We start from the raw sequence: 25,887 nt of genomic DNA on the forward strand, positions 1-25,887 counted from the left end.
GTTAATATCTTTCAGATCTTTTTAACTCATTTTTGTTTCTAATTTATATCTATGTGTGTAGATCAGAGGGGCATGTAGCTCACATCATTGATGCTTGCAGGGGGCGCCATATTATTTGCATTAACTGGGTTGGTGGCAAGAGGGGGGGGGGGGATTGGGTTGAGAAGGTGGCCCATTCTGTTTCATTTCTACTGGGCCCCACAATTTCTGATGGCAGTCCTTGTATATTTTGGACAAATAAATAGAAATAAAAATGTACGTTTTTTGGAGAATCTGCCTGCTACTATTTTTGCATTATTAGGATGATGTTGATTAATAATAATAATAATAATTATTATTATTATTATTATTATTATATTTTATAAAAATAATCTTATTATTCTATATGTCAATTTATTAGAACAATTTGTATACAATATGTATAAAAAACGTACCCCCTCCGACGTCGTGATCTTCAAGGTCGGGATGCCAGTGTCGGTCATATGAATGCCGACATGCTGACAACCGGGATATCATACTGAGTCCGTTTGGGGGCTTGTAGTCAATGAAACAGCAGGCACGGTAGTTTCATTTTGTACACCCTTGTCACAAATAGATAGATAGATAGATAGATAGATAGATAGATAGATAGATAGATAGATAGATAGAAGATGATTCAGGAGGGGTCCAATATTGATTCTCATTACTGCAGTTCAGCTTTTCTGTTACTGTTGGGGCCTCGGATCAAGATCCTACTCTACCCCCCGATGTTATTCCTTGAGGAGCCCAGTGTACCCCGCAGCAGAAACAGATTTTACCCAGCACACCAAGAGGCATTAGTAAAAAGGTTTGAAAAACTACATGGTAGTAGATAATCCAGAGATTTTAGTTACATACAGTATATTTGCAAAGATATGGTAAGCCTCCAGGCCAAACGTTCAGGCTACTCTAATACTGGAGGTCCCTACACTGCATGTGATAATAGTACCCACTCTTGTCCATTTAATTGTCTACTGTAAGCATACTTGCCTACTCTCCCGGAATGGCCGGGAGGCTCCCGAAAATCGGGTGACCCTCCTGGCCCCCCGGAAGCGCAGGCAAGTCTCCCGGAATCAGGGTTCCCCCTGCCCGTCCGCCCACTTAGTGTGTAAAGTGGGCGGTCCGGGCAGTTGATGACGCGATTCTTGCTGAATCGCGTCATCATAGCCACGCCCCCTGCAGTGTAATGCCGGGGATTGCGGCATTACAGAGCGGGGGCGTGGCTTAAAGGATGTGCCACCGAAACTCCGCCCCCACCCCGCCCCTGCTCCACCCCAGTCCCGCCTCCGGTCGTCCTCCTCCTCCCCACCTCCCCAGCCCCCTTGCTGAGCCGACCTGGCTGCTCTCTCCCGCAGAGAGCAGCCAGAATGTCGGCAAGTATGACTGTAAGGCAACATGATAACAGCACATACACAAATATAAATGTCTTTGTACTTTGGAACAACCCCTCCCTTTCAGCACATGAGAGGCATTACTAATTTGGTTGAGCAGCTTCCATTTTAACATCAATCCAGTGATCGTCAGGAAAACTTGTGTGTTATAAGGAATAACGGAACCCTTCTGTAAATGATTGTGAACTCATGCCCCCTTGTATTACACTGTATGTGTTTGGTAGTGATTTTTAAAACACAAATTATATGATGAACCTGTTTTTTTTTTAGATACAATACTTTATTTTTAGAATTGATTCTACTTTTTTAGATGTATATTTTTTAATACAAGTTCAGAAGTTACAATCTTTCTAGATAGTTTACAATCAAAGAGTCATAGAAAGGTAGAGCTTACAATCAAGCAAGTGATATGAGTTAATGCAAACATCAATGCACATTGGGCCTGATTCTAAGTTATATAGCAAGCAGTAGCAGCAGGGCCGGCAACAGGGGGGGGTCAAAGGGGACACCTGTACCAGGCCCCAAGGATCAGAGGGGCCCCAAGTATATGCTGCTTAGTGCCTGGCAGAGATGTGAACCGTCTTATCCAAATAGGGCAGTGAGCTGTAGGCGATGTGGGCGTAACCTCAGAGTGACAGGAGCCTCTCACACACAGTGACTGTGTGGCACAAGTGTCCGGGTCTGGCTCTGTTGAAGGCAGTTACGGGACATGGCAGCAGCTCCTCTGGGCAGGATTCCTGTGCCCTGCGCTGGCCTCTTCTGGTGGGGTGTGAGGGTCGCATGGTTCCTGCTGTGCGGTGTTCGGGTCTGGATACTGGGAAGTCTCTTCCCAGGGAAAAGAGTGGATTGGTGAGGGGATACAAGGCTTTGACATGGGGTGGGGGAGTGTGGGAGTAAGTAGAGAGGGAGACACAGACTGTGGTGTATGTGGTGGAGGAAGGAGATAATATATATATATATATATATAACAGTTTCATATATATATTGCAGCAAACTCTGTTGTGCTTAAATATAAATATATATATATATATATATATATATATATATATATATATAAAATCTGAGGGAGCCCCACAGCTATCACTATATGGGGCCCAAAGATTTCTGTTGCCGACCCTGAGTAGCAGCTGCGATGGTTGCCACGCCCACTACTGCTAAATTATGCTAATGCATCTTCTGTGTTCTGCTCTGTACAAGGATGCAGCCAATGGATCACCTGTGTGAACATCGGACATCTAAGTAACCTTCAGATGCCGTTGGGTTCCCATTGCCAACCGTCTGGATTTCAATTGCTGGGATATTGATACCACCCCCACAACATGTTGGCACTGACCTACATGAAAATTGCATAGTATGTACAGGAGAAATGATGAAGTAGATACAGTCCTGCAACACAATGTACAGTATAGTGTGTTCTGCGATTAGTGAAATTATAACAACCGTCATTGCATTGTATATTGGGGAAGTGGTTACCATACCATTAGTCGGGATCCTGGATGTCACAACGCTGACGCTGGAGTCCCGGCTGGCGGGGAAATACCGCCACCGGAATCCCGGCGCTACAGGCTTTCCTCCCTCTATGGGTGTCCACAGCACCCATAGAGGGAGAATAAATCCTGTGGCAGCGCAGCGAGCCACCGTGCCCACAGCGTGGCGAGTGCAGAGAGGGCTTTCTAGCGCTTGCCCCGCGGCTGGCGACTGGTGGTCAGGATCCCACCGCCGGTTTTACATATTGATCCTGTATATTGTGTACCCAGTTTAAGAAGTTAGTGAAGTCTGTTAAGACTAAGCACTGCTCATTCTTGTATGGTTACTGCATGCTGCTGAAGCTGCCTTATACCTTGCAGTGCTGTGCCTTGGTCTTATTAAAGTTTGACTACAGTCACAATTTCCAGTGGCATGTACCATACATGTAATTGTTTATGACAATGGAACCCATTGCATCTGATGCCGGCATACACACTTCTTGTTGTGATTTGCTTTTGGGTGAGTTGAGTTGCGTTACCTTATCGTTTCTAAAACCCGTCTTGTTTCATTTATTGAGTATAATGCAATATCTTCCAATGATCCCAGGAACAACAAGTGGAAACAATAGTTACCGACGGCATGTCAAATTTTTTAACCCACGTCGGATTACTGTAACCTGTAGAGAAGCCTCTGACATGCAGCCTAGTGCTTTTATATGGTCATGTGACTCATGTCACAATGTGTCATTTACAGTAGGAAATACTTTATGAACTGAAATTATGAAACACGTTTGAAGACTGAAATCTGTCCTATGTTGTGTATCATGTATGGAAATGTGTTTTGCACAGTTGAAACGATAAACTAATGTTATCTATTTACAGTCACGTTTTACATGTTATATTATGCAGTGGGTTGGAGTCGCCTCCAGGTGTTAATCTGAGGAGGCTTGCTTCTTCAGTTGCAGTTCAGCCATTGATAATTCGGAATATTGCGAATAACTCGTTGCCTCCTTGGGTTATATTCAATCTGGTTGGCTCCATTAGAGAAGTACAGATAGTCTGAGACGTAAAGAAAGTGTTAGTTATAATGAATAGGATCCTTTATACTGTACAGTGTTCTTTCTGTTGTGTTCATGATTGTACCATAAGCTATCATCAATGTGCTTTAGAGGACAGGGACCGATCAAGATGATACATGGACCTGTGGTTGCAGATAAATGCTTAGGAAGGACCATGAGCTGTGTTCGCGACCAAACAAATGTCTCTCTCTTTGGCCCAAAGTGCCCCATTACTTTCACTCAACATACCCAACCACAAGAAAGTGACCCTTTTTAAAGTAGAATTTCAGTATCGTTATAGTTATACTCAGTGTCGGACTGGCGCATGAAGGGCCCTCCGGGGGGATGCTGTTGTAGGGGCCCATGCTTAAGGGTGGGTGTGGCCAGGCTCCACTGGGGCGTGGCCAGCCATCACAGAGGTTTGGCTAACCATTACAGAGTAAATGTTCTGTTCCCCTTGGTAAATATATAATAATCCATATTCTTGTGAAGGACTTGTGTAATGTAACATATGTATAATGCATAATTCAAGTGCACTAGGATAGTGTCTGGAACCTGATCCCTAGAGGATGAGAGGGGCCCACTGCAGTGGGGCCCACCGGTGGTTTCCCCTGTTTCCCTGTGGGCCAGTCCGACCCTGGTTATACTTAACGTCCACATTACCCTAGCTAATACAAGTTTTCCATCCATGTACTTATCTGAAACCAGGATGTTATGGTATACAAGCAACATACATGACTTCATTTAGAGTAGGATGTAGATGCAAGTATGGCCTCAACTTATTTGTGCACTAAAATGCCAAGGCCAGGATAGAGGCTAAAAGGGGGCGCAGATGATGCCAATGTCAGTAAGGGGTATATTTACTAAAATGTTGGTCCTTAGAAGTGGGGTGTTGCCCACAGCAACCATATGTTCTAGAAGGTGCTAAATAAATAAGTACTGTGGAATCTGATTGGTTGCTTGCTATAAGCAACATCTCCACTTCTAAAAACTTGCACTTTAGTAGATATACCTCTAAGAGTGAAACAATGGGAAATGTGCTCAATCTGGGCACCTTAAAAGCTCTTATGTGCCTGTGTGAAGGTGGATGAGTCGCTGGTGCAAGTTGCAAACTGATGATGATGATGATGACAGGCGCTTTCCATGTCTGATTCTCCAGATTCATCTGATTATGCAAACTTCTACAGCTGTGAATCCATAGCAGGCTTACAGCGTACTCAGCACTCATTCTTAAAAAATAAATCATGGTTCCTACTGTTTGGGAGGGGCAGACTGCCGATATGTTTATTAGGGATGACTTTAAAAAAGTTAAATGTTATATTTCTGTCATCTTCCTTTTGCATTTACCAGACTCCAAGCAACTTAGGGGGTCATTCAGATCTGATCGTTGCTGTGCATTTTCGCACAGCGGGCGATCAGATCCAAACTGCACATGCGTATGCACCGCAATGCGCAGGCGCGATGGACGGCTGCAACGGGGATCGCCGGTCAGCGACGGGATTGTGCGAAGGACAGGCGTTCGCAAGGAGACTGACAGGAAGAGGCCATTTGTGGGTGGCAACTGACCTTTTCCAGGTAGTGTCCAGAAAAACGCAGGCGGGATCAAGTGTTTTCAGGGAGGGCGTTTGACGTCAAATCCGGTCCCGAACAGGCTGATGTGATTGCAGTGGCTGAGTAAGTCCTGGGCTGCACAGAGGCTGCACAAAATCAGTTTGTGCATCTCTGCTACACATGCGTTTGCACACTTGCGCAGCGAAAATACACTCCCCCTGTAGGCGGTGACAGGGCTGCAAAAATCGCTGCCTAGTGATCAGATCTGAATGACCCCCTTAGATACTTAGGCCTAGATTTACCAAGCCTTAGGGAGTGATAAATTGCACGGTGATAAAGTACCAACCAATCAGCTCATAACTGTCATATTTCAAACACAGCCTGTAACATGACAGTTAGGAGCTGATTGGCTGGCACTTTATCACCATGAAATTTATCACTCTCCAAGGCTTGATAAATCTGGGTCTTATTATCTACACCTTCTTGGCATTTACTGTAATGTGTATGAATTGTGTTCTATGTTTTTGAGTATCCTTTGCACTCACAGTGAGGCCACGCCTCCTGCCGTATTGCTGGCACATCTACTCCTGTTACTGCATGGAGAGGGGAGAACATTTGCTACCTACACAGAGTCGGTTGAATCTTGCATTTGCAGCTGAATCTGCCTAGGTAGCAAAATGTTGCATTTTATGTTTGTGCTTAGACACAATTGGGTCCAACTGTGAATGAGCCCCACAGTGTATAATTTAACAATGTACTGAAGATTATGTTTTTGCGATTGTATCACTTTATTGTGCAGCACTAGGAACACCTCTGTATAATCTATCATACAGTATGTGATACATGAATCCTTATGAGACATTTCCTAATCATCGATTGGAAAGATAATCAAATATCACCCGTCGCCTAAACTTACCATAGTTCTGGAAAGCAGCCTCCACCTTTTTCCCAATTCCAGGAAAGTCATGTTTTATCTTTTGTGGTGATTTGGGGTCCATTGTATAACTTGTGTGGTCATTGCTGAACAAGACATGGTACATATTAAAACTCTACATTGTAAGTATTTACAGTAGGTAAATAGGTGGGAACAGAAGCAGTACTGTACAATTAGTATGAGACTCCTGAATTAGGGTGAGACATCCTGTGAGATAACATGCAATTCCCAATCCCACAAGGGGGTTTACAGGAGTGCACTGTCAGCTATTTGCATTTTTCGCATACCTCCCAAGTGTCCTGATTTCAGCGGGCAGTCTCTGTATCTCTGTTTTGCTGTCATGATTGGGACTGAATTTTCATGTTCACTTGCCAGTAGGGAGCTATGCCTAGTAGAGCAGCAGTGAACTGTCACACACACACAATTGCCACTGGTGCAGGCAGAGCCAGTGCTTCCCGCTCAGCAGATGCTGCAAAGCAGGGAGTCGCCAGGCTGAAGAGGCGCTCTGCCCGCTCCTCTACTCTGCTGTTGCTGCCAGCTGCCGCTGCGTCTGTCATACTGTATGGAAGGTAGCGGCAGCATGGATCGCAGCTCCCATGTCAGGTCCATCTGGTTCCCTTCTGTCTCCTCCCCGCTGCACCTTTGGCAGCGGCGCCGTCAGCTTGAAGTGGCAGCCATAGCTCTTCAGGGGCAGATGTATTAACCTGGAGAAGGCATAAGGAAGTGATAAACCAGTGATATGTGCAAGGTGATAAAGGCACCAGCCAATCAGTTCCAATATGTAAATTAACAGTTAGGATCTGATTGCCTGCTGCCTTTATTACCTTGCAGATATCACTGGTTTATCACTTCCCTATGCCTTCTCCAGGTTAATACATCTGCCCCTCAGTCTCTTGCTGATCTCCTATGTAAGTTGCACTACTCCCTCTCTCCCCTCCCCTCCTGTGGGCATTAAGTGTAAAGGGTGCTACTACTATTGGAATTAAGTGTGGCACTACTACTGTGAACGTTAAGTGTAAGGGGCACTACTACTGTGGACGTTAAGTGTAAGGGGCACTACTACTGTAGGCATTATGTGTGGCACTACTACTGTTTGTATTAAGTGTAAGGGGCACTACTACTGTGGACGTTATGTGTATAAGGGACACTAATTTGGTTATTGTGTATAAGAGGCACTACTGTGTGCCATAACAAGAATAAGGGACACTACTATGTGGTGCAATGAATCATGGGCACTACGTGCTGTGTAGTGTGAATAAGATTGTGCTACCATGTGGCATAATTTGAACTGGGGGAACTATTGTGTGGCCACGCACTTTCCTTGTGAGACCACACCTCTTTTTGCAATGAGCGCCTTCTGCAAATTCTGTCCCTTTATTATGTATGGGAGGGATGATGCACATTTGTCGTTTCCAGGGGGGGCGCTGAACACCCTAGAACCGGCCCTTGGTGCAGGCAGCAGTGAATGGGTGGTAGAAGGATCACTGGAGAAGAAAAAGGGTCAAACTAGTGATTTCCAGTGCTAGGCATGGCCACCGTGTTCGTGCAGTGCTATTTACCAGCAATGCTGCCGAGCTAGTCATCCAGAGGCCCCCACACTAAGCTACATTACCATGTGGTGGGCACAGTGGCATAATGTGAACTGGGGCTCTGTGTGGTACACTGTGAACTAGAAATACTACAATGTGTTCAATACTGTTTTGGTGTTGTGAGTATTTACACATTATACTTTTCAATCCCATCGCACAAGTTAGTTACCCTGAGGCTCCCGAAAACCTTAATTTGGCCCTCTCTGTGATGTGGCTCCCCCTGTCCTGACCTATGTACCTACAATGTTGGGAGGTGTACAGTAGCTTTGGAAATGACCTCTTGTGGTAACCATCGTTTTGTGGCTTAAATGAATATTCATTGGAAATATCTATAAACAGTTAAATAGTAATAATGTAGAGACAATTTAAGTTATTCTGTTTTGCAAACATCCACTAACCTCCAGTACTTGTCTTTCACAAAGAAAATAGCTTTCCTTTCTTCCTTAAGAAACACAGCAGCATCTATTTTCTTAACAGAACTTGGAAAACCAAAATTGGAGATGTCTCGAGGATATCCCGACAGCATGGTGAATCCTCTCGTGGCCCAATACTGTCGGCCTGTGCAAAACAAACACTGTCACCCCAGTAATCGCTGAATGTGTTACACGTGAAATCCACATTGAGAAGTATTGTCTACGAGATTTGCTTCAGTGGCCTGATATTACAGTGTGCACATCATGGAAAAGATGGTGATAACAATCTATAGGATCATTATCGGGTATTTGCCTAAATGCACCTGTACGTATGGTTATATTCTTGCTCAACTACCACAAACAAGCTCTAATAACACTGGATTAACTCTGCCATTTTGGCCAGAGGGGCCGAACAAACAGATCTCGTCCAGTTTGGCAAGTTGTGTGTGTGTGTGTGTGGTCTGACTAGACAATGTTCCTCTTGCCAGTCTTTTTCAGCCTACAGAATGTGTAGATGACTTTGTGGGCGAAATTCAATTGTCCCCCCCCCCTCCTGCTCCTGTCCGCATCCGGCAATTATTTCTGCTGATTGGAGCGATAACATAATTTTCCATTTTCAGATCGCTACCCCCTAGGGTGGTGAGTTGAAATGCAAAAAAAGTGACCCGTATGGGCACTCAAACGGGACTTTTCACGATCGCGCCCATTAGTTTAATCTGGTTTTGCTGCTTTATGCGGCTAAACCCGGCTGCTTGGGCGCAATATTTGCGATAACGGGGATCAATTTAATATCTCCCGTCACTTTAGATGGGAGATCAGGCGCGATATAACATTTGAATATCGCCCAAAGTGTGATAACAGACCTAACCGAGTAAAACCGAACCCGCTCATCACTATTGTTTTTATAAATTGTGTATAGGGCAGGCATTCCCAACCTTGGTCCTCAAAACACACTAACAGTCCAGGTTTTAGTGATGTCCATGCTTGAGCACAGGTGACTTAAATAGTACCTCAGTTTCTTTGATTTAATGATCTGTGCTGAAGCTTGGATATCAAGAAACCTGCACTGCTAGTGTACCTTGAGGACGGAGGTTGGGTATGCCTGTCCTAGGGCAACTAAGAAGGATGAAAGAAGGGAAATACTAACATACTGCAAAGCTCCTGGACATAAGCTCAGAAAATAGCTCTGTTTCTAACCTGTAAAAAACAATCGCAATTTGCTTTGTTCATTCGGCAGGACCCTTACCATGTGTCCATATATGTACTGTATTTCATTACTCTGTGGTGCTTTACACTAAGCATTAATTGTTATGTCTTTGGCATTAATGAAAATGAAGTATAACATGAAGGATATCATGCAGGACATCATGAATTATAACAAAGGATAACATGAAGGATACCATGCTGGACATCATGAAGTATAACATGAAGGATATCATGCTGGACATCATGAAGTATAACATGAAGGATACCATGCTGGACATCATGAAGTATAACATGAAGGATACCATGAAGGACATCATGAATTATAACAAAGGATAACATGAAGGATACCATGCTGGACATCATGAAGTATAACATGAAGGATACCATGCTGGACATCATGAAGTATAACATGAAGGATATCATGCTGGACATCATGAAGTATAACATGAATGATATCATGCTGGACATCATGAAGTATAACATAGAAACATAGAACTTGACAGCAGATAAGAACCACTGGGCCCATCTAGTCTGCCCCCCTTTTGTTTTTTTACCACTATATTTTTTTTATCTCAAACCTTATTTGATCCTTATTTCTTTGTAAGGATATCCTTATGTCTATCCCATGCATGTTTAAATTGCTCTACTGTCAGCCTCTACCACCTCTGATGGGAGGCTATTCCACTTGTCCACTACCCTTTCTGTGAAGTAATTTATCCTCAAATTTTTCCTGAACCTCCCCCCCCTCCGGTCTCAGTGCATGTCCTCGTGTCCTTTTGCTTCTTTTCATTTGTAGAATGTTTCCCTCCTGGACCTTGTTAAAACCCTTGATATATTTGAAAGTTTCTATCATCTCCCCCCTTTCCTGGGGGAGGGGGGGGACATGCTGGACATCATGACGTATAACATGAAGGATATCATGCAGGACATCATGAAGTATAACATGAAGGATATCATGCAGGACATCATGACGTGTAACCTGAAGGATAACATGATGGACATCATGAAAGATAATATAAAGGATAACATTAAGGATAGCTCACCTTTGAACAAGTAGACAATATCTCTATCTGGAACTTCATAGGCTGCATCAACGTATCCCAAGTTTGGCCATATGGTATTGATGGAGATTGTATCAATGTCACTCTTCCTTGAGGTTTTTCTCCAAAAGATCCTTGGTAGAACACAATAAAGTGTTCACAATTTTTATATATTTTTTCAAATACCTTGCAATTGATATTAATTGAGAATAAGTTAATGTATGTTCTAAATTATATAAACTATCTGTGTCTTATGGAGATAAGTTTTTTGAACTATAGACAGGTTGTTGTTGAAGTGAGATTGAGGTCTTGTTTTATACCAATTACGCTGAAACCCATCAGGGGTAGAACATGTAGGGGTGTTTGTTAGCATGCCTTAGCTGCAAGGGGGATATGGTCATTAGGTCGACACCACTTAGGTCGACAGTCATTAGGTCGACCACTATTAGTTGACATGCATTAGGTCAACAGGGTCACTAGGTTGACATGGTCATTAGATCCCACAGGTTACCATTCCCAATTGTAGTCCACGTGGATCGTAAAGTATGAAAAAGTAAAAAAATTGAAGAAAAAAATGTGAAACATTCATGTCGACCTTTTGACCTGTCGATCTAGACCATGTCGACCTAGTGACCATGTTGACCTAGTGACCCTGTCGACCTAATGCATGTCGACCAATAGTAGTCGACCTAAGTTGTGTCAACCCAACGACCCATACCCGCTGCAAGGAGACCTTGTTAAACAATCAGCATTGGTCAAAAATCAGTTTATATTTATGTTTTAGCAATTTGGTTCAAGCATTATGACCTCTATAGCATTACTACTACTGGCAGTACCAAGGAAGGGTATGGCGGTCAAGAGGGGATGTAGTCATGTTACCGGTGGTCGGAATCCCGGCCATCAGCATACCGACGCCGGGATCCCGATTGCCAGAATGCCGGCAGGGGGATCATGGCTATTCCCACTCATGGGTGTCCACGACACCTGTAGAGTGGGAATAGAACCTGTGGTGAGCACAGCATGCCACCGAGCCCGCAGCGTGGTGAGCTCAGCGAGCCCACAAGAGGCTTCGTTGCGCTTGCCCCCCTGCCGGCATTCTGGCGGCCGGGATCCCAGCGTCAGTATGCTGCCTGCCGGGAACCCGATAACTGGTCACCCAACCGGGCAAGAGGATCAGGAGAAGTTTGATACCTGTTCATTGAAATATAGTCATGACCTCTCCTATTTCTCCTTCTGCCTTCTAGGTAGTATCTTAGATTACTATTCTTGTATTAATAGGAAATTACACTTCCAATAAAAACATAGGTTACAACTAGAGATGAGCGGGTTCGGTTCGTTGAGATCCAAACCCCCCCGAACTTCACCTATTTTACACGGGTCCGAGGCAGCCTCGGATCTTCCCACCTTGCTCGGTTAACCCGAACGAGGCCGAACGTCATCATCCCGCTGTCGGATTCTCGCGAGATTCGTATTCCATATAAAGAGCCGCGCGTCGCCGCCGTTTTCACTCGTGCATTGGAGATTGAACGGAGAGGACGTGGCTACGTTCTCTCCCTGAAAAACTCTGTTTCTGTGCTCAGTGTGCTGCAAATATCTGTGCTCAGTGTGCTGCAAATATCTGTGCTCAGTGTGCTGCAAATATCTACGTTCTCTGCCTGAAGAGCTCCATATCTGTGCTCAGTGTGCTGCAAATATCTGCGTTCTCTGCCTGAAAAGCTCCATATCTGTGCTCAGTGTGCTGCAAATATCTGTGCTCAGTGTGCTGCATTGTGGGGACCACCAGTATATAACTATAGTAGTACAGTACAGTAGGCCATTGCTGTATCTTGCAGCTCCGTGTCAGACTCAGTTCTAGACAGTATCCTGATCAGTGCTCAATATCTACTGCATTGTTGTGTGACCAGTATATACTATATATATATTATATATAGTAGTACAGTGCAGCATTTTGGTGACCACCAGTGTAGTAGTACAGTACAGTTTTCCATTGCTGTATCTTGCAGCTCTGTGTCACTTCAAGTATCCATATCTGTGCTGCATTGTTGTGAGCAGTATATTAGTAGTACAGTGCAGCATTTTGGTGACCAACAGTATATAGTTGTACAGTACAGTAGTCCATTGCTGTATCTTGGAGCTCCGTGTCACTTCAAGTATCCATATTTGTGCTGCATTGTTGTGAGCAGTATATATAGTAGTACAGTGCAGCATTTTGGTGACCAACAGTATATAGTTGTACAGTACAGTAGTCCATTGCTGTATCTTGCAGCTCCGTGTCACTTCAAGTATCCATATCTGTGCTGCATTGTTTGTGAGCAGTATAGTAGTACAGTGCAGCATTTTGGGGACCACCAGTATATACTGTATATAGTAGTACAGTACAGTACAGTAGGCCATTGCTGTATCTTGCAGCTCCGTGTCACTTCAAGTATCCATATCTGTGCTGCATTGTTTGTGAGCAGTATAGTAGTACAGTGCAGCATTTTGGGGACCAACAGTATATATATAGTAGTACAGTACAGTAGGCCATTGCTGTATCTTGCTGCTCTGTGTCACTTATAGTATCCTGATCAGTGCTTAATATCTGTGCTCAGTGTCAGTGCTGCATTGTGGTAACCAGTATACTACAGTACAATAGTCCAGTGCTGTTCTCGCTGCTCAGTGTCAGTTCTCCGTAGTATCATCAGTGCTCAGTATAATCAGTTCTCAGTATAATCAGTGCACTGTTAGACGTGCGCCCGTTTTCCGCCATTAGTGCATTGGGATTTAGACAATTAATCCCATCTAGATTCCACTTCACTAGGCAGGCGATAGCGAGATTTTACCAATTAATATCAGTAATTTATAATTAATTATTAATTACAGTGATCTTGCCAAATGATTCCATTGATTTTGTCATTTTCTTCCAGTGATTTGGACCAATAATATCATTGATTAGAACGAATAATTCCAGTGATTTTGTCATTTTCTTCCAGTGATTTGGACCAATAATACCATTAATTAGAACGAATAATTCCAGTGATTTTGTAATTTTCTTCCAGTGATTTGGACCAATAATACCATTGATTAGAACAAATAATTCCTGTGATATTGAGGTGTTTGTGTCGCTTAGCTTAGCCGTCCAGCGACCACAGTGCACCTCTTTTTCTCTTTTCATTGCATCATGTGCTGTTTGGGGACTATTTTTTTAAGTGCCATCCTGTCTGACACTGCAGTGCCACTCCTAGATGGGCCAGGTGTTTGTGCCGCCCTCTTGGGTCGCTTAGCTTAGTCATCCAGCGACCTTGGTGCAAATTTTAGGACTAAAAATAATATTGTGAGGTGTGAGGTGTTCAGAATAGACTGGAAATGAGTGGAAATAATGGTTATTGAGGTTAATAATACTATAGGATCAAAATTACCCCCAAATTCTATGATTTAAGCTGTTTTTGAGGGGTTTTTGGAAAAAAAACCCACCCGAATCCAAAAACCCACCCGAATCCGACAAAAAATTTTCAGGGAGGTTTTGCCAAAACGCGTCCGAATCCAAAACACGGCCGCGGAACCGAATCCAAAACCAAAACACAAAACCCGTAAAATTTCCGGTGCACATCTCTAGTTACAACAAATCAGTAATGGAATTACCCATTCTTGAAGAACAGTAAATCTCCTCTCATACTGGTGATGGCATCAAAATGTAAAGACCGGTCGCATTTTACTGGCACTGTTGGACTTTTGGGGGCATCCGTTGGCTTGGGCTTCTTGGCAGGAGTTGGCTTTGGCTGAGGTTTCCTTGTTGGGATTGGATTTGGTTTTGGCACACTGGGTTTTCTTGCTCCTGTATTTGAAATAAAATAATGTTATTAGACATGGACTTTTCTAGTACAATATTAAAGAGCTATTAATACAAGATTAAATAATATCTAATACACAATTGATAATGGATTGCCACAGATGTAGCCATGCTCATCCAGCCTGCAGCTTGTATAGGCGCCCATAGCAATACATGGGCAGCGTACTTAGACACAGCTCAGCGTGCTTAGGCACACCCGCAACTAGGAGCGCACGTGTACCAGAGTCACAGGCTGGATGAGCGTGGGTACATCTGTAAGTATGGGAAGTGGCATCACTTTTTGATATATTAGTTATTTAATGTTTAGGGGGAAATCGGTTTTACCCGTACTTGTAGAATTTGCTAGTACCCAGAACAGATGAACGGAGTCTAACGTATTGTTGGTTTTATCCCTGCACTCTGGTTACACCTCCCCAGGTTAAAGAGCACATTAGTGATAAGCATAGAACTACAGTATATGTCAACAATGGCACAGTATGCACATTTGGAGAGCACGCAAAATATGGAAACCAGATATATGTCCAAATATAAATAAGTTCTTATATGTGAAGTCTGTATGAGGTATGCATTCAGACTGTCAACACCAAAATGTCAACATAGTATTACTGTCGACATTCAAAACGTCTAAATCAGGGGTGGGGAACCTTTGGCCCTCCAGCTGTTGTTGAACTACACATGCCAGCATGCCTTGCTACAGTTTTGCTATTTGGCCATGCTAAAACTGTTGCAGGGCATGCTGGGATGTGTAGTGCAACAACAGCCGGAGGGCCGAAGGTTCCCCATCCCTGGTCTAAATGGATGGTAGGTTGATACGCGATGATGACGCAGTGTGGACATGGCATAATGTTGACATTGTTAGGGTTAGGGGTACAGCCCTATGTGAAACTGCATGGTTATCATGACGAATATTGTGAATGTTGACATACTGTATCGGCATACTGAATGTCAACATAAGACCATGTCGACATTCTGATGTCAGCATGGTATATATTGAAATTCTGAATGTCAACATTTTCTTTGACACTCCCTATATTATGGCAAGTCCACTGCCTACGATATCTGCTATGGTGTGTATGGCAATAGAATATAGTGATACGCTTATGTTTAACACAACCGTTAATTCAGAAAGTAATAGCAGCTGAATTTCTGCTTGGAATTGTAACCTAAAAACTGTCTTTAAGAGTGGTTTAGTGGGTAATATATTATCTTACCTGTCCTACTGTATTGTATTATATAAGTACGTTATGTAAGTATTCATATGTATGTGCCCCCCTCCCGGGGCTTAGTGCACGGGGTTCCTGCAGATAACTAAATTGAGCTGTGACGCCAATTAGCCACAGGGTAAACTCTGCAGCTAGTTGTATATGGGCCTAATTCAGAGTTGATCGCTGCAGCAAATTTGTTAGCAGTTGGCCAAAACCATGTGCACTGCAGGGAAGGGTGGGGGTGGGGCGGGGGTGTGGGGGGGGATGGACGGAGACGGACAGATATAACATGTGCAGAGAGAGTTAGATTTGGGTGTGGTGTGTTCAAACTGAAATCTAAATTGCAGTGTAAAAATAAAGCAGCCAGTATTTACCCTGCACAGAAACAAAATAACCCACCCAAATCTAACTCTCTCTGCACATGTTATATCTGCCCCCCCTGCAGTGCACATGGTTTTGCCCAACTGCTAACAAATTCATACCTCCCATCTGTCCCGATTTCAGCGGGACAGTCCCGCTAATTGGACACTGTCCCGCTGTCCGTCCCCACGGGTTGCAGTGTCCTGCGGGTGGGGGTGGGGCAGTTGGGAGATCCTGTGATCACCACTGCTCTGCTTTGCAAAGCAGCCGGTGATCACACTGAATAGATGCCGTGCGCATGCACATGGCATCTATAAGCGCAAGGAGGGGAGCCGGGGGCTGTCCAGCAGCTCATGGAGCGCTGGACACCCCCCAAAATGACGAAAACGGGGGTCACGGCAATAGACCACGATCCCCTTGCCGAGAGACTCCGCCCCCTTCACCGAAGCTCCGCCCTTTTTAGCCGTGGCCGTGCCTACGGTGCGGCATGTGCCAATTCAAGAGGGACAGAAGTTGGGAGGTATGCAAATTTGCTTCTGTGATCAACTCTGAATTACCCCCTATGTCCCTAAATGTAGGGTAATTTACATGAAATGGCAGCTTTAACTGACTTGGGGGGTTATTCAGGTTTGTTAGCAAACCAAAAAAGTTAGCAATTGGGCAAAACCACGTGCTCTGCAGGTGGGGCAGATGTAATATATGCAGAGAGATTTAGATTTGGATGGGTTATGTTGTTTCTGTGCAGGGTAAATACTGGCTGCTTAATTTCTAAACTGCAATTTAGATTTCAGTTTGAACACACCCCACCCAAATCTAACTCTCTCTGCACATGTTACATCTACCCCACCCGCAGTGCAACATGATTTTGCCCAGTTGCTAACTTTTTTGGTTTGCTAACAAACCTGAATAAGGCCCTTGGAATCAGAATTCCCCAGCTATGCTGATTGGGGGCCAAATGTAATATAGTGAGCGTTTTCAGGGTTTTTTTTTAAAGTGGCAATCATTTACTCTGCAAAACCAGGTTTGCTGTGTAAATGATTGCCACTTTAAAAAAAAACTGCAAAACCTTACCAAATCTCTCACTTTTTGAAACTCTCACTCTATTACATTTGGCCCCAGTAGTCTATTAAATGGAAAAGTGACTACAAAACAACATTGCAGTAATGTTTTCCTTGTGAAATGTGAAATATAAATATAGAAAATAAATACCATAGAGGGCTTGGATTCCAGCAACATCATCTGAAAAAAGTTTAAAGCTGGGTGGAGACACAAATGTATTATCTTGAAGCGTTGGATACATTATTGCAAGCTTATTTTTCGAGTGTTCCAGACCCAGCGCATGGCCCAATTCATGGAGAGCAACAAGGAAAAGGTTTGTACCTGAAAATAAAGATTTTGTTACAATCAATAGGGATCATGTTATCACTGTCATTGGGCGACATATTAAATAGCCCACAGGGTCTGAACATGCATAGAGATGAGAGCGTGGTAACGTAATGCTGTCACATTGCTTCCTTGTTTGGGTACCCAGCAGCCAATGAGTATGCGTGGCCGTTGGCCAGCCAAAGTGTTTCCGAGGGTGCCATAGGTGTAGGCTTCCTCTCCAGAAGGATTTGTGATATAGTAGCCTATAGGTTACTATTGGGTAACGCCATCTGGGGATGGCATTATCCTATCGGGGCCAAGCATCTGTACCTTGACAAAGCTGACAGCTTCACAGCGTCGATAGTTGGGTGGTCTTCAGTATGCCGACTGATGGGATCCCGGCGCACAGTATACCGGCGCCGGGATCCCGACAGCCGGCATACCGACACTTATTCTCCCTCGTGGGGGTCCACGACCCCATGGAGGGAGAATAAAATAGCGTGGCACGCGTAGCACGCCACCGTGCCCGTAGCGTGGCGTGCGCAGTGTGGGGGCTCATTTGCGCTCGCCACACTGTCGGTAAGCCGGCGGTCGGGCTCCCGGCGCCGGTATGCTGGTCGCCGGGAGCCCGACCGCCGGCATACCATAGTGAACTCTCGATAGATACCTATTTGGGTGGCGGCTCCTGTCAGAAATGGAGTGACTCCATACTACATTCAAGGGATCCTTAATATTTGCAGGTATCCCCTGAAAACTGCTGTTTTGGAACCTTCCCGCAAATACTATTTGCTAAAAAGGCCCCTTAGTGTTTGCACCAATCTCTATTATTGCACAAACACAGAGAACATGGGCTCAGTGGTGGAAGTGTTTATAGAGGTTCTTGCTCATGCAAGTTTTGGAAACATATAAATAGGGAAACGTTATCCATTCACCATTACCATACACAGTAGGTAACCAACAGTACATAGCTCTTGCTACTTCAAGCCTTTGGGATAATCACATTCCCTCTACTCATGTTCTTCCAACTGTAGCAACTTGTCTCCTGAATTCCCACTTTGAAGTCTCTTTAATTTCCCTTTATTGCCCTTTAAACCTCACTCCCTATGGATAGAATCATCACTGGCACGTCCTGCTCCCTAACCTCTGACTCAAAGATTTGAGGATCTTTTACTGTTTATAACATCTTTATTTACTGAGGCTGAGTTAGAAGCCTCAAACTAGGTAGACTCTTAGTCCCAACATGCCTGACAATGCAATTAATGAGCCTGATGCAGTGTTAGTGTTATGCCTGTTTGTGTAGTGTATCTTGTGTGAAATTGCTTTGTGCATGGCCACAACATAGGACACAAGCATAAGTCTCAGAAGTGTGGTGGTGGGGTCTGGAATTGCCCCATGCGCTGTAGCAGTAGCACCCCTAGGCGGTTTGACCATTGGCTGGGACCTTATGTCCTTATGTCCATTATGACCTCACAGTCACTGAGTCCCATCAATGATCTACTCATATTTTAATAGTTCTCAGAAATGGTGATTTATAATTTTGCTGCTGTTACTGATGGCTACTCTGCACTGGTTCTCTATATTGTTGGCCTAGATGCAACTTTATCAGCCCACTTTTCTGTTTTCCTTTGGAAGTTCTACCACAAACACTATACTTTAATGATGTGTCTGTGGATGGGGGAGAGTGGATTACTTGAAACATTACCCTTACCTTGCCGCCCCAGTGTCCATGTCTCAGCTTCATCAAAATGAGCATCTCCCCCAATTGCCTGGCCTGGTGCAAATGCATGTGCCAAAACTCCAAGCGGTCCATCAAATGGGAAGAAATCTCCATGATCTGCTCAAAGTAATAAAGACATCTTTTGTACAGTATTTTATGATTTTCCAAATATGAGTAATCATCATATTCATACCTTTATAATCAAAAGAGATCATTATATCAGCATCACCACTATAAGACTGACGAAAACTCAAAGGGGTGACCTCACTCCAGAGCCTGAGAGCCTGGGCAATGGCATAATCTACGTCCGAGTTAGTGAGGTCCGGGGTGTAGTTGACAATTCTGTGAAGAAGGAATGGAATCATGTGATAGACATAAGGACCGTGCACTTACAGATTATACTTCTCATGATGTTTGTCTACACTCACCTCACACACTAACTTTCTTCACAGTATTCTAGAGAGGTAAGTCTTATTATGGATGCAAGGTGTGCGTTGTGGGCCCCCCCTAGACCCATTACAGATAAGCCAATACCCCTGCTGTACAGTATATTTTAGGCCACTTTAAAATAATATTGTTTCACTGTGTAAAGCAATGCTCTAACTTTCATAGAACTGTGGTAGAAATGACCTGGGGCTTACTAGAAACATATCTGTCCAACATTGCAAAAGTAATAATAATAATAATAATAATAATTTTATTTATGTAGCGCTCTTTCTCTAATAGGACTCAAGGCACTCAACAGAATTAACAATACAGTACAAAAACAATGAAGAACAGAAAAGCTTTTCGAAAAATACAGAGAGCATGGAGATATTAAAGGGACAATTATGGAAAGTCTTGAGTTCATTTTTGAAGGATTCTAGAGTGGGGGCCTCTGGAAATGTATGGGGAAGTGAGTTCCATAGAGTTGGAGCCATGTGGCTAAAAGCTCAGCCCAGATGAATTACGGGAGATTCTAGGTACTGCTTATAGTCCTTCATCTACAGATCACCGTAATTGAGTGGGGCAGTATGGAATCAGAAACTGCTTCAGGTACCTTGGGCCCTGGTCATGTAGTGCTATGAAAGTCAGCATTTATGTGTTTCTTATGAATGCATAAGTCAGGCAATCCAATTGCAGGGTTCCTGTCTTAAGGTGTGTACACAAGGAGCGATATGGCTCAGCGATGTTGACTATATAGTCAAATTACTAAGAAAGTTAGTGTATGTCGCTCTGTGTGTACACAGCCAGCGATAGCGATGCGCATTCCCGCCAGGTCGCTATCGCTGGGAAAAATAGACAGTGCAGGCAAGTCAGCTTCAACTATGTCGCTGTAAAAGTGAAAACATCCCCCTATGTATATGAGTTAGTCAAAATCGCCCATAGCCAAAATCGCTTGCACACTTAGTCAAAATCGCTGGCAAAGTTAGCCAAAATCTCCTACTGCCAGTTCGAGGTAAATCGCTCATAGTCAAAATCGCTCCGTCAGGTCAGTATGTTGGGAGTCCAATTAAAAGGGAACGCTATGTGAAATGCATTTTCTCTATCACTTGGATCTTACCTCTGCGTAACCCGTAACTAATACCATCATCTCCCCAATTGCCCCCAGTAGAACATCCAAAGTTCTACTCACAAAGCCAGTGACTTCACTATAACAACATTTACTTAAACATAGGTGTAGGACATCACATTTTATACAGGTTTTAGTGTCTAACAATAAATAGATATTATTTGCCACCAATCTACCTGTAAATTAGTGATGTCTTCTCCCATTTCGGATTTCCAGGAAAAAGACTGAACCTTTTCACATCGGGGACTCCACACCTGGGTTTCAGCATAACTTGCAACGTTTCCTTGTTAACTTTACCGGTGACGTCAAGGCCAAAAAAAGTCTGCATGTCCTTGATTTTATCTTCATTTTTTTTGGCCAGTGTCCTGGCCCTAGTAGCTTCAGAGTAGAATTGTTCTAGATATTCCTGTTAAAAATAAATATATTTTTGTTTTAATCTCCTTGTCTAACATTTAATTTTCACCCGTGTCTTTATTCATACATCTTCTCTTATATATCTATGTTCAGTATTTCCAAAACTTGCATTCAACATTTACCTTTTAGGTGCCAAGTTTAATGACTTCCAAGAGACATTCCCCTGTTCCTGCTGGAGATAATCAAACCCGACTAAAGAAAATACCCATATTGTATAAAACAAAACATACAAACTAAAATGTAGCTGCCCCTTTATGAGAATAGGTGTGGTGCATAATACACCTTAATCCAGTGGTTCCAAGTAATCCAGTGTGAATGTTTTTATTTTTTCATCAAAAAGTTTTTAGAACTGTTGAGCTTTAGTTATGTTTATAACAAGTGGCACAGCTACTATCTTAATGCTCAATGGGGGTCATTCTGACCCGATCGCACGCTGCAGTTTATCGCAGCGGTACGATCAGGTCAGAGCTGCGCTGAAGGCCGTCGGGCCGCTACGATCGCCTCTGCCTGATTGACAGGCAGAGGTGGTCGCTGGGCAGGGGGGGCGGAACGGCGGTGTTTGGCCGCCATTTTGTGGGCGCGATCCGGCCATTGCAGGTATGGCCAGACCGAATGGGGGGCGGGCCGCAGCGGCTGCTTGATGTCACACGCAGCCGCTGCAGGCCGGGGAGCAATGAGTAGCTCCTGGCCAGCACGCTAAAGCTGCGCTGGTCGGGAGCTACTCTTGAAGTGCAAAGGCATCGCCGCTGTGCGATGCTTTTTCACTTCTGCAGGGGGGGCGGCACTGATATGCGGGGCAGGATAGCCCTGTGCTGGGCGTCCCCCCGCATGTCAGTGTGAATGATCGTAGCTGTACTAAATTTAGCATGGCTACGATCATCTCGGAATCACCTCCTATGACAATAGAACTGCAATCTCTCCCCTTGCTCTAAGAATAGAACTTTTACCCATTGGTTTGCAGAAGATGTGCTATGGGATAATTGTGCTGTAATAATATTCTAATAGTCTTGTTGCTCTTAAAGATTTCTCATGTCAGATAGGCTTGCTGTTCATGACACCACATCTGTGCAGGGAACTGTTATAGTAGCTGATTAAGTTTTGACTGAAATTTGGGTGTATATCAGGGAGTAACTAACTAAATACTTCATAAGCGTATAATCTCTTGACCTAAATCTTACATATTTAGACATATCAGGTGGTTGTGCATGTCAAGGCGGGACTGGTCATGGTACTCTGCTTACTATTCTTAAAGATAATCAATTTCATACTGAAATTCAATACTCATTGTTAGACAGTATGGGCTGAATCTGCTCACGGACTCGCCTGTACTGAGCTAAATGCCTGTGCTAGAGTATGTGTTCAGTGCCTACGACATGCCACTATTTTTTCAAAAGAAGGGTTGATAAACTTATAACCCTTTCACACTGCCTGCAATATCCCGGGTTAATCACGCCGGGATATTGTAAAGTGTGAGAGCATCCAGTTGAAATAACGCAGGCCCAGCGACCCGGCATTTCATCCCGGGTGTCGACCAGGGTTGAACATGAGTCAACCCAGGTTGTGGTGCAGTGTGAACGGTTAAGTCGGGTCAGTGCCACCCGGGACCCGTTAATATCCACTCCAAGCTCTGCCCCTCGAAACGGGTATGACTGAGACCTGGGGCCTGAGGTAAAATTGCACTTAAAGCATCAGTAAATGCAAGTTGGCCTGCCCAGGAAACTCCTCACTAAACATGGCTCTGAACATCGCTAACAGAGACTAGCTGCACACCCCTGCTGAATGCTCAGAGACTAGCTGCACTCCCCTGCTGAATGCTCAGAGACTAGCTGCACTCCCCTGCTGAATGCTCAGAGACTAGCTGCACACCCCTGCTGAATGCTCAGAGACTAGCTGCACACCCTTGCTGAATGCTCAGAGACTAGCTGCACATCCCTGCTGAAATTGAATGCTCAGAGACTGTGGCATAATAAACTACTCTAGTGTAAGTAAGATGAGGGATGAGTAATGATAGTGGTTGTGCCTGCTTCTTAGTAAGAAGACAATGCAGTTCCCCTTACCACATCACAAATACACAAGTGCGACAATAGCATTTGTCCTGTGTTGATCATGGCTCCATTCATTGAATACAATATCAAGTACTGTCCTTCCCGTCTCTTTCTTTAAAAACACAGTGCTCACAGAGGCATTGAGAATGTAGGTGCAGGCACCCGCTACAGGATCCCGGAGCTGAGACTCAGCAATAGCACATCATTCTCTTGAGGAAACTGTGCAGAATACAGGTTTCTTCTTAACATACATTAACACATGGCTATATCACACATGCTTTACACTTGCACATGCTCAGAATATAAACATTTAGGGGAGATATATCAAGCCTTGGAGAGAGATAAATGTAAAAGTTGCCCAAAGCTTGTGATATTTCATAGACTGTGCTATATAAATAACAGATGCTAATTGGTGGCTTTGAACAACTTCTCTATATTTATCTCTCTCCATTGTTTGATACACCTCCCCCATATTGAGGCCGAATGGGTAGAACATGACCGGGCCTCAGAATATAATTAGAATGACGCTGAGTCTAATGTGCTGTATACTGTATAGGCAAAAACGTTCATACTGTACATCCAACAAACGTGTTTTTCTACTCCGTCCCTTGAGTTTCCAAATGTTTACTATGTATTGTAAACCATTCGAAATAACTATTTTCTGTGCATGTACGAGGGCTGCAGATGTTTGTCAACCATATGGACACAGTATGAAGCTATCACAGATATATGTCACAGTTATTGTGTTCATGATGAAGGTTGCAAGTAAAATTAACACCACAAACATATATTCACAAAAAGTGCTGAGGCAAACTATCACACTTCAGGTATAAAAGTGAGACTTTTGCTGGGGACACCGTTTCTAATTTCTATACCAAGTGTCAGTATATCCTTTTTTTCCATGCAAGGTTAAGTGGACAGAGAAGGAACGCGGGAACTCTTATGTGTGCATTGTTCCGCTACAGATAAAGTAATACAGTGTGAGTGTTTCCCAACCTCGGTCCTCAAGGCACACTAACAGTTCTGGTTTTAGTGATATCCAGGCTTGAACACAGGTGCCTTAATTAGTACCTCGGTTATTTTGATTTAACCATCCGTGCTGAAGCCTGGATATCACTAAAACCTGCACTGTTGGTGTGCCTTGAGGACCGCGGTTGGGAATGCCTGAACTAATAACATATACCATCCAATAGAAAGACACCAAAGCATAAGCCCCTCTGCAGCTCAAACTACATTTGTACCTCAGCCTTTGTCAGCTCTTCGTTTGTTATGTCCTCAGAATCAGTAGACACGTTTCCATCTAGTGGAGCTTCCCATGTAGCGGGTTCAGTGTCTTCCTTTGTCACAGGAACCAGGTAAACAACACAGACATTGAGTAGAAGACTCTGCACGAAGAGCCACAATGGAAACATCTTTCCCACTCAACTATCCCAGTTTATCTGCTTTTATCAGTGTTTTTATTTCCAATATACAGTATAGCGTGTGGGCGATTCATTGGAAATGTTTACATTCCCCTGGCTTTTGTCTGAGGGTTCTCTTGTGAAATACAAGTTTGAATAACACCAGCAAGCCCCCGAGCTGAAATTCCTAAACTTGTGTTCCTAATTTGCCGAGACCTCTGAGGGAAGCATTCTTCTCCACAAAAGCATGAGATTAAATGATAACGACATGCAGGTTAACTACCAGCCATCGATAAAAGGGGAAATTACAGGAATGAGCCTGTGTTCAGCAATTCATATGTAAATAATGAAATGTCTAAAACCAAAGTATTCCTGTAAATCGTAGCTGAAAGAAGAGGAAAACTGAGTATGAGAAATGATTATGGCAGTATTTATACACTACACACATGTAAGTTAAGTTCTTAGAAAACCATAGCATGTGTTCTAGGTGTCTCCATGGCAATATTATTAACATTTATTTATATAGCGCCAGCACGCACCACAGTGATTTACAATTAGTAGCAGACACATTAATAAAACAAGACAGAGTATTAATGGGCAGACAACGCAGAAACAGGGTCTTGCTTGCAAACTTTCAATTTACAGATTTAGGGGTCTATTCATGAAGCAGTGAAAAGTGTGGAGAAGTGAGCCAGTGGAGAAGTTGCCCATGGCAACCAATCAGTGCTGAGGTAACATTTAAAAAAAAAAGCATTCTATAAAAATATACGGGGCAGCTGATTGGTTGCCATGGGCAACTTCTCCACTGACTCACTTCTCCACAGTTTTTACTGCTTCATGAATAGACTCCTTAAATTCTACTGTTAAAGTAACATTGGGCCTGATTCAGATGTGGATGGAGGTGCTGCACATAGGGGGTAATTCCAAGTTGATCGCAGCAGGAATTTTTTAGCAGTTGGGCAAAACCATGTGCACTGCAGGGGAGGCAGATATAACATGTGCAGAGAGAGTTAGATTTGGGTGGGTTATTTTATTTCTGTGCAGGGTAAATACTGGCTGCTTTACTTTTACACTGCAAATTAGATTGCAGATTGAACACACCCCACCCACATCTAACTCTCTCTGCACATGTTATATTTGCCTCCCCTGCAGTGCACATGGTTTTGCCCAACTGCTAAAAAATTTCCTGCTGCGATCAACTTGGAATTACCCCCATAGTGCAAACTACAGATGTTCAGCACTCCGTGCTTGTACAGGACCTGCAGTGCACATGTGGTGTACGGCAGAGGCGTCACTGATTACAGTGACACCCGGTGTGAGAGGGAGCATGAACT

At 43.8% G+C, this 25,887-nt stretch overlaps 1 protein-coding gene and 1 long non-coding RNA gene across 2 annotated transcripts in view; one reads left to right on the plus strand and one right to left on the minus strand.

Moving 5' to 3' along the window:
* LOC135000776 (uncharacterized) overlaps nucleotides 1-21,130 on the plus strand; it is a 248,107-nt gene extending 226,977 nt beyond the window's left edge. The window contains exon 4 of the long non-coding RNA XR_010202583.1: nucleotides 19,869-21,130. This is a non-coding gene — a long non-coding RNA (uncharacterized LOC135000776). The remainder of the gene's footprint in view (nucleotides 1-19,868) is intronic.
* On the minus strand, nucleotides 1,715-24,591 carry LOC135000703 (stromelysin-1-like). Its single transcript, XM_063951522.1, has 10 exons — nucleotides 24,395-24,591; nucleotides 20,871-21,100; nucleotides 19,336-19,484; nucleotides 19,134-19,259; nucleotides 17,270-17,440; nucleotides 14,288-14,480; nucleotides 10,670-10,800; nucleotides 8,406-8,565; nucleotides 6,401-6,504; nucleotides 1,715-3,934 (listed from the first exon to the last, which is right to left on the minus strand). Exons 1-10 carry the CDS (start codon nucleotides 24,563-24,565, stop codon nucleotides 3,831-3,833), a joined length of 1,539 nt encoding a protein of 512 aa, XP_063807592.1. The 5' UTR covers nucleotides 24,566-24,591; the 3' UTR covers nucleotides 1,715-3,830.
* Between the last annotated feature and the right edge of the window lie 1,296 nt (nucleotides 24,592-25,887).

Source organism: Pseudophryne corroboree, chromosome 2 (genome assembly GCF_028390025.1).
Source record: "Pseudophryne corroboree isolate aPseCor3 chromosome 2, aPseCor3.hap2, whole genome shotgun sequence".
Lineage (NCBI taxonomy): Eukaryota > Metazoa > Chordata > Amphibia > Anura > Myobatrachidae > Pseudophryne > Pseudophryne corroboree.